Below are 9,260 nucleotides of genomic sequence, written 5' to 3' on the forward strand. Positions count from 1 at the left end.
CTTGTGAACGGCTGCTATCTCCCTTTGCAGCCTCTGTCTCCATAGATTAGCAATGCAAACAAGGGCAGGCTTCTTGGAGCCAGACACAGACCTCTGGCAAACCAGCGTGTTTGTGCCTGCTTCTTTCACTGGAGAGCACTGACATGGCTAGGTCCTTTCCAAGTACYCTGAGCGTTTTTACAGTTATCTGCTGCCTAGTTCCAGGCCTACCAAGGACAAAATCACAATGCCGCTCCATGGGATAAGGACCTTAAAAAAATAGGTCCTTTGGGTTGAAAACCATATTCCTTGGCCAGTTTGTAAATGTTCATTGCAAATTATCTAGTGCTGCTGCCAAGCAGAATTACCTTAACTGGGACATGATGGCTCAACCTGTGGAGAATCTCACATAAACACAGGCAGGAGGCCAAGCATCTTCTTTTGGAGGGAAAGCTCCCAGTGGGGCTTGCTGCATTTGCAGGACAGTGTCTACAATAATGCTGGAAAAMAAAGAAAAGGTCTCAGTTGAATTCATTGAACTATAAGAGGCTCAGCAGCCTTTCACGAGATGTTCTTCAAAGGCTTCCTCAGTAAAACACTGCAAGAGGCTGTGCCTAGAGGCATCCTCACCAACACAGGCAGGTATGAGAAGCCCTCAGCAGCGGGATGAACACATTTGATCCCACTGCAGCAGCACAGGTCACCTGAGGGCCTGAGGATGAGCCACGACTCTTTCAGAGCAGACGCATTGCCATTTAACAGCCCCCAGAAATCTGGGCATATATCCACAACAGCGTGACCTCAGGCAAGGGGGTATGAATGAGACCTGCTCAGCACTGAGCCCACACATCTGTGCTGCTCATACTCTACTTACTGTAGAGCTGTGGGGCTCTTCAGGAAAGCATGGCTTGCTGACAAGCAAAGCCTCACCAGAAATCTTGCCTCAAAAACACCTTCCTGACATGACAGACCCCTTACTTGTGCTTAGCTGGGGTTCAGCAGGAGATGCTTTRTCCCAGTGAGTCTCACCTTTGACTTAACTCTGACTTATGGCACACCGGGCACATTGTGGTGCTGTGTGCAGGTGATCAAAATCAGTGTGTCTACCTGGCAGATGCTGCATGGACAAGCTGGTCCTCCTCTGCACACACTTGCCTCCTCACTGAGCTGCTGAGAAGGAAATGTAAGCAAACCGTGGACTCTGTGGTGTATAAAACCAGGCTAATTCTGCTGCCATCTGATGGAGAAGGTGAACATATAATGCAACGAGGCCCAGGCCACCATGGATTTATAGAGACTCTCTCTGAACTGCTCTTTGAGGGAGGATAGCAGGAGGCCACAGCACCACGTTGCACAGCAAGGAGTGAGGGAAGCTTCCCGAAACCGCTGCAAGTGTGGCCAGGAGCACCACCATGGTGGTGGATCCCACAGCTCCGGATGCTCCAGTGCTGCCTGCCACGGGCACGTCTTGTGCAGAGGAGCATGTGCAAAAACAGTGCGGCTTGAGYGGCCGTGATCCCGCTTTGTACCGGCTTGTATTCCCGGTATTTACCCTGGCCGCTGGGCTGGGTAATTCTATACAGCTTTTGCTGCTCTGTCGAAAGGCTGAGAGGTGATGGGCACCTAAATTTGTTGACAGCTTGGAAGGAAACAATTCAGTTATGCAAACCTGAAGGCCAACTCTGTCCTCGTGCCCTGGAGCAGCGTCCCCATTGACAGCAGCCAGAAGCCCCCGGGTTTCTGAGGGCAGCACCTGTCCCCATCCAGCAAACGCTTAGTGGATGYTTAATATTACCCAAATGAGGACTTCTGGCAAAGCCAATGGGATAGCCAGTGTTTATGCACACAATCAAATGTGCAATTTTGGTCTGAGTGCTTCGTCATTTTCTTGGATCGCACTTAAAGAAGAGATGAAAGCCCACAAGTCAAATTCAACCTAGCAGAATGATTTATTAAGAAAAAACACTGAAGGATTTTTGAAGTAGTGAAAAGGATGAAATAGTCTGAACAGAATAAAAATTGACACATTTTTTTACCACAATGCAAAAAGAACCTGAACTATTCTAATGAGAATTTGCTTTAATGTTCATGCATGTCTTCACATCCTGCTTTTGGCAATGGCCAGAAAAGAACTACTGAAGGACTGTGAGAAAAGCTGTTCTCATGTTATTTCTGGCCCTGCCGTAATGCATGAAATCAGGACATCTCATGAGAGAGACTGATATTCAAGATTTTCAGTCTATTTTTCAGACAAAAAAGGTCTGAATAAATATCTAAACTCCTGGTTTTAGTCATGGCCAAATCTCAAGCAACAGGGAAATTATCCCTGAGGTCACAAGTGAAACAGTCACAACACAGGAGAAAAGATAATAGCTATATGCAAATAATTTGTAGAAAAAAATGCACAAGTAACATTCACAGGGCACACCTGGACGGGTGGCTCCTTACTCCCTAAGTCACTCTCAGTGCCATCAAGGTGTTTCTGAGGTTTATTCGTACAGCAGATGAGTGTTGGGGTTAAGCCTATAGTGCTTGAAGATACCAGCAAGTGTCCTAGGTTTCACATCACGTATCTGCATGGTTGTCCTCTGCCTCAGAGTCTTTCCTCAGAAATGCCTTCAGGTTATAAACAAATGCAGGGTTCTATGGGCTATATGGTTTCGGACGCCTCTGCCAGCTCTGAATAAATACTCCGTGTGTGCAGCCAAGGTCTTGGAGAATTATTTCCTGAGAGCTACTTTAGAACCAGAAGGAATTAATGAAGATGTGCCAGCTATTTCCTACGCTGGCTTGCATGCCCCAGTCTCACCGGTGAGTAACAATTTGTACAAGAGTTAAACTGCTACACATCACATCTTGCATCCTGCACAACTCACMTATTGGAAGGTGGAGGCACAGATGGAAAAGGCAAACAGGTTATGAGCTTGTTGCAGCTCCCTGGTGTTGCCATGTAAGGCTGGTAGTAACCACCAAAGCCAAAATGCATTTTGAGTCTGTCCTCTATTAGTAATCATTTGTGTGTTTAAAAGCTATTTTACAGAGCTTTAATTCAGTTCTACTAAAGATATCAGAGATAATACAGCTATCAGCATTGGCTAAACAGATTGATTTGATCTGCCAAGCTCCTTATCTGTTTGAATAAACACGTATTTATTATTACTGGAAAACTTTAAGAAAAGATACAAGTCAGTAGAGACTTTTAAATGATGAATTATGTAAAAGCTAGAGCAACTAGGAAGACGTTTTTCTATGACTGCACGCAATAGGGAAGGCRATTTTCACACTCAGGCCAAAAATATTAATTGCAAATTATGATTGGAAAATCTTCCCGTAACTTTAATGCATCCTCAACCCTCGCCAGGCTTCCTCTGCAGGAAGCCAGCCCTGCACGGGATGGCTCCAAGCAGAGCCGGGGAGTAGAGGACCCTGAAGTCCTGGGCAGAGCTTTGCCCAGACTGCTCAGGCAGCCAACCCCATCCAGCTTTGGGGATTTTCCTTCGGRACACAAAAATAACCTCAAAAATGTTGCCCAGAGTTTCTATCAGCTCAGCCTGTCCCCTCCAGGACCAGCTCTACTGTGGGGACTCCCGGGCAGYGAGTCACCAGAACAGGCTGAGCTGCTCAAGGTCTCCCATAGTGTAAGCAGCCAAGAGGCTGAGGAGTTTTCCGAGCGTTTTATGCTATATCTGGAGGACCATCAAACTTAAGCATATTATGACTATTTCTCTCTGCTTAAAACCCTCAAAGTCAGAATGAATCTTGTATCCCCTCTGTCTTGCCTCCAGAAAATGCCTCGGATCTGGGGCTGAAAGGGAATACGTCCTGGGCTGAGGCGCCACGAGCTGCTGCCCCGAGCAGCGCTCTGTCGGTGCGGAGCGCGGAGGAAACGTTTCTGCGAGTGTTATTAACATGTCAGTAGCACTGATAGATTCCAACTGAGATCAGGCCCTGCTGTAATTGCTCTGTGCCAAGAGCAGCGGAGGAAGCAGGCGAAGGAGGGGAAGTGTTATTATTCCCATGTTACAGCTGCCGAAGGGAGGCTCGGCCATGGGAAATCCGGGCGATCACAGGAAAACGCGTGCGCTCCAAGTGGGAAACCAAGTCACCACCTCGAAGTCATCACCTCTTGCCTCTCGTCCCGCTCACATCTCCCCCTCTGCCAGCGAGGCAGGGTTGGCTGAAATTTGCCAGTTATTTGCAGGTGCTCGAGCTTTTGGACATGTAGAATAAGTCCTAAGGGGCCGGGATCAAGCAGAGCCTGGGCATTTTTCTGTGGTGACTCCCTGCAAGTTATTGCAGCTCCTCTGCTCACCTCTGTGCACATGTGCTGGTGTCTCCCTCCTGCCCCGTGAAGACAGACGGGAGCAAAAATTGCTCTCAGTTTGAGCCACGCTGCACATGGTTATTTACGATGCTGGAGGGACCTCTATATCCCTACACAAAGCAGTAACATTGGTGGYAGGAGTTACTCTAAAAATACCCGACTTTATACTTTCCAGTAATGCTAGATGGGGACACAGGAACAAATAGTATGAAATTTAGTAACACAGTATGCGATGTTTATTTTTGCACAGGTGGCTGGAGAAAAAGAAAATATAATAATAGCAATAAAAATTATTAGTATCAACTGTTCAACTTCTATCATTAATTTTCAAAGCTGTGATAGGAAATTTGTGCAGTGTGACTTCTAACTATTAGTGCTAAATTCAAACAAATCCACATTCTTTCTTCAAATGCAGAGCAGACATCAGCCATCTATGTTAAATGAAACTGAATCATTCTCTGACAAGTAAAAACAGTACAGTGAATTTCCTCAGAGAATATTAAATTCACCTCATAATCCTCAATTAAAATTAAYGCTATTATGAAATAATAAAATATGTAAAAACATAGCAAAATTACCAGTGCTGATAATATCAATGCTTTATGTTTAATCAAGAAAATCATCCACTCTTGCTGAATGGATGGAGCAGCTGAGTTTAAACTCCAATTTGTAAGGAAACAAAAGTCCAAGTACAGAACTAGATCCTCTGGCTTTGTGTTCCTCACAGTTCAGGAAAAATGAGCGTTGGAGGCCAAGTGATGCTGGGTGATGCTCAGTCTGCATGGTATGGGTTCAAAGAGGGCAGAGAACAGGGAAACCAGGCAGTACGGATCAGCTAGAGCCCTCTGCCCACTACTTCTTTCATACAAATTGTATGAACCCTATATGAAATTGTATGAACTGCACCCATAGATGGGTGGGTGACCAGAAGGGTGCTGAGCATTACTTCATTATTTATTTGTTATCTTCTCCAGAGACATGATGTAGCCCAGGCACACATGACGGAGAGCAGGGATGTCACAAACATGGATGCTTTGGAGACCAGGGAGGCTGCACTGCGGGTTCTCCTAAACTGCCCCCAACTGAATCACAGGGAAATAGGGTCTCACTTTTACCCAATACTCTTTCCTGATACAACTCATATCTGAAAAGGTTCATCCAGTGTTTCCAGGGAACACCTTTGCTCTAAGCCATCTCCTGCATTTGCCCAGAATTTGGTGCAGTTCTCGTTTTTGGCATTCTCATCTCACAGTCTGTTTCATCTTCCCGCAGCATTCAGCTGCTGTCTCACAACAGACRTCTCCCTCAATAAATCTCTTTCCCGAATGTAAATGATAAGGAAATATCTGAGGTATGATAAGTGGTACACTGGTGCAGCCGTGCTTTATCATCCTTTCTCTCCATCTGGAAGTGAAGCAYGGGTTTTGGTTAATGGTTTTGGTTACATCTCCTGGCCGTTGGGTTATCCTCCCCATTTGCTCCTTTTGCTGTTGCTGGTGACTTCCTGGCTCCCCACATTCCCAGCCCTGTTGTCTGACAGCTTTCCTGGCTGCAGCATCCGCAGCAGAGCTGGTCCAGGAGTGGTCACACATGATGCTGGCGTGTTCCTTTCCTGGCTACAGGTTTCCATGTCAACACATCCTCTCACTGCTTGTCCAAACCAAACACCCATTAGAAAGGAAAGCGAACCTGTACTTTATCCGTCAGCCTGATCCCTTCCTTCCTTCCCAGAACCCTCCAAATCCCCAATTCTCCACAGCTTTTTGCATGCAAAAAAGCCTGTAATTAGGTGGTAACTTCATAGCCTCTCTTTGTTTTGACTAGACTGGCATAGTCTTTTCCTCCTTATAGGTGTTGTATGTCCTGCAGRGCAACCCCACTGGTGCGCCCACTGCCTGCAACATCACATCTAGGCACTGGCCCTGTGAAATATCCGAGGGGGAAAGTATTTCTCACATCCTTAGGAATATGTCCTGCAGGACTCCACTGCTAGGAGATGCAGCTTCCCCCCTGCTTTATTTCCCACAGGCTTTGGAGGATGCGGGAACAGCCCCTGCTGAGGTCGCAGCCCTGCCGTGCCTGTCAACAGGCGCCTCCGAGCTGCGTGCGGGGCTGATCCCGCTGCTACCGTAGACAGCAACAGGCGCCAGCAGCTGTTCTCTCCGGGACTGCAGATATTTTGCAGTCTAGATAAGACCTAATGCTATCCCGCTCCTCACCTACCTGACTTCCATGAGCACAGAGCGTACCAAGGAGAGGGGGAAATTCTTTGAATTTCGAACATATATGTTAACTGTCAAGGAATCCACAGCTGGAGGGGGTTGTTGTGAGCATGCAGCTCCAGGCGCTTCTTTTTCTAAAAGCATCTAAGAAAATAGCCAGAGCATAACCTGAGGCACAACAATGATGTTTTGCTGGAAGCAGGACTGCAAACTGGATTTGAAGACCATGTATAAGAGCGTAGATGGGACTCTACCAAAGCGGCTCTTGGAGTGTCTCCTGCTCCCGCAGGGAAGGGGGAAGGAGGCAATGGGAGCAGAGCTAAGACCTGCCCTGGCCATGCCAGCCATGTCTCTGGGAAGAGACCATCCCTGCAGAGGTGGCTCTGAACGGGCCACAGGARATCCCAGGGAGCAAATCCTCCTCTCAGCCTGGCACAGAACAACAGATTCTTTCTGGCTCCCCTGGGATCATAGATCATTTAGAACCCAGAGCAACACTTTGGGCCCCTTTGTGCCCAATATCCCTTGGGAAGAGGCCTTCTTGTCTCTGTTGTGGCAGCCTGGCTGGGGCGAGGGCTGGGACACGGCACAGGCAGGAGCTTCCCAGGGCCCATCCGGTGCCGCTCCGCGCTCGAGGAGCCGCCCGCGGCCCGCGGGATGCGGCAACAGCTCTTGCCTTTTCCCTGCACRGCCGGGTAAGTAGCCTTAATTAAAACCATGGAGCCCGCAGCTTGTACCGCGTTCGCGATGTTAGACAAGCTCTGGAAATAGAAGCCCTGTTTTCATTTAAGCTTTTCAACTGTGATCTAAGGAATAAAATATGGAGGGGGCGGGCATGTGTGAGATTTACATGTGATGATTTGGGAGATCTCGCTGTTTCGGAGCCTCGTAAGGCGCCGCGATGCCAACTGCTCCCGCCGCTGCCTCGGCGCTCTTGGCAGCCCTGTCCCGCGGAGCCTTTTGGTTTTTTCCAGAGCCGCTTTCCAAATGCTGATTTCTGCCTGGGGCTGTTGTTGCTGTGATTTATTCTGGGTGCGGGTGCGGGACCTGCCAGGCCCGCAGCAACCTGCTCCCCTGGCTCCCTGCACCGGCCTGCCCGTGGCCTGGGGACCATGGAGGTGGCCCTGAGGCCACCGCTCAGGGGACAGGCACCAGGCACATGCAGGGAGGTGTGAGGCATCCCTRCAGTGTCCCCACGGTGTCCCCTCGGTGTCCCCACGGTGCTCCTGCCCCGGCTGCTTTCCTGAGGCTGCAGGGCTCCTCGCTAGCACGCGCGGGGCTGGCCAGGAGCAGCGGGGACAACGGGTGTGAATGTCTGTGTGGAAGCGGCTGCTCCTGCCTTCCCGTTTCACTGGCCTGCATGGGAGCCCTCGGGAGTTGCGATTTAGGGATTGAGCACTTGCTCGGTGCCCTGTTGCTGTAACGCAATTATAACAATATTTCCCAGGTCATCAACAGTTCGGCAGGGCAGGGCAACCATCGGGGCTGAGCGCTTCGCTGCAAGCCTCTGATACAGCGTTAGCAGCGTTTGGAAGCGCTTATTTCAGTGTCCCCATCCATCCCATGGCCACCACCGTCTGTGTGGCCTCTTGGGCACTGGGGACACCCCAAACAGGGACACCCCAAAGGGAAGTGCACAGAAGTTCCCAACGTTGCTCATCCTTYCCTTCCGAGGGCGGCAGCTTGTTGGGAGGCTCCAGGCTTTTCTCCCGCCTGTACCTGAGCAGGGATTTTCCCATGGCCAGCAGGACACCCTCGCACTTGGCCTCCCTGCCGGACCTGCTGGTTCCCCCCAGCACCTGCAGCAAGAAGAGTGGAGCAGGGATCCCTGCCCTGCACCRGGTGCCCTTCTAGAGCGCGTGGTGGTGTGACATCACGGAGAAAACCACGATGTCACAAAGGAAACTGTGACGTCACAGAGAAAACCGTGACGTCACGGAGCACAACTTCGGCAAGGCGGGTGCACAGAAACGCCCCAGGGAGAGGGCCAGCCCAGCCCGGAGGCATCTCCAGAATGGAGGGACGAGGAGACAGAGAGGAGAGGGATGGGGCAAAGCCGGGAGCGGCTCTGCGGGCGCGGGATCCAGGGGCACCTTTGTGGCGCTGGGAACAGGGGTGCCGCGGCGGAGGTAGGGGAGCGGGCAGCGGGTGTTTATTCAGCGGCCTGAATGAAKAAATAAATAAATAGTAAATCCTCGCGAGCAGTGGCAGGGCCCGTGGTCCCCGTTCCTGCGCGCAGCGCCCCACATGCGCGGCCGGCCGGGAGCGGGGCCGGGCGGAGCCGGCGATCCCGCTGCTCCCTGCCGAGCCGTGTAACAGAGCGGCAAGGCGGGAGCGGGGGAAGGAGAAGGGCGAGCGCGGACGGAGGCTGCTGAAGCGTCCGCGAACCTCCCGTGTCCGCAGCGGCTTCGTTAAGGCCCGTTCCTGAGCGCGGGGGGCTGCGGCTGCCCGCACCGTGGCTGCGCTCCGCGTGTCCCTGGGGGGTCTCGGCCCGCGGGCAGCGCGACCCCCGCGGGTGCCCTCAGCTGCCCCCCGCCCCCGGGGACCCTCCCCGGCCCCGCCAGCCGAGCAGGGGTGCCGGGGTCCCCAGGGAGGCGCCCCACGCGTGAGCGGCCGCGGGGCGGCCGCGCGTTTGGTGGTCGCTCCAAACAATTTGTTTCCCTCCCCGCTTGGGGAGGAGGAAGGGGGAAATTATTCCGGGGGAGGGGAGGAGAAGGAGAAAAAAAAAAGGGAGG

At 51.2% G+C, this 9,260-nt stretch overlaps 1 protein-coding gene across 1 annotated transcript in view; it reads left to right on the forward strand.

Annotated features, from left to right (window-relative positions):
* Positions 1–1,391: 1,391 nt before the first annotated feature.
* The window catches only part of MKX (mohawk homeobox), a 51,287-nt gene continuing 43,418 nt past the window's right edge, over positions 1,392–9,260 (forward strand). Inside the window, exon 1 of the mRNA XM_026048780.1 lies at positions 1,392–1,548. Within this exon, the coding sequence (XP_025904565.1) occupies positions 1,392–1,548 (157 nt within the window). The remainder of the gene's footprint in view (positions 1,549–9,260) is intronic.

This window comes from Nothoprocta perdicaria, unplaced genomic scaffold (genome assembly GCF_003342845.1).
Source record: "Nothoprocta perdicaria isolate Ctin4 unplaced genomic scaffold, notPer1 scaffold_57, whole genome shotgun sequence".
In the NCBI taxonomy this organism is placed as follows: domain Eukaryota; kingdom Metazoa; phylum Chordata; class Aves; order Tinamiformes; family Tinamidae; genus Nothoprocta; species Nothoprocta perdicaria.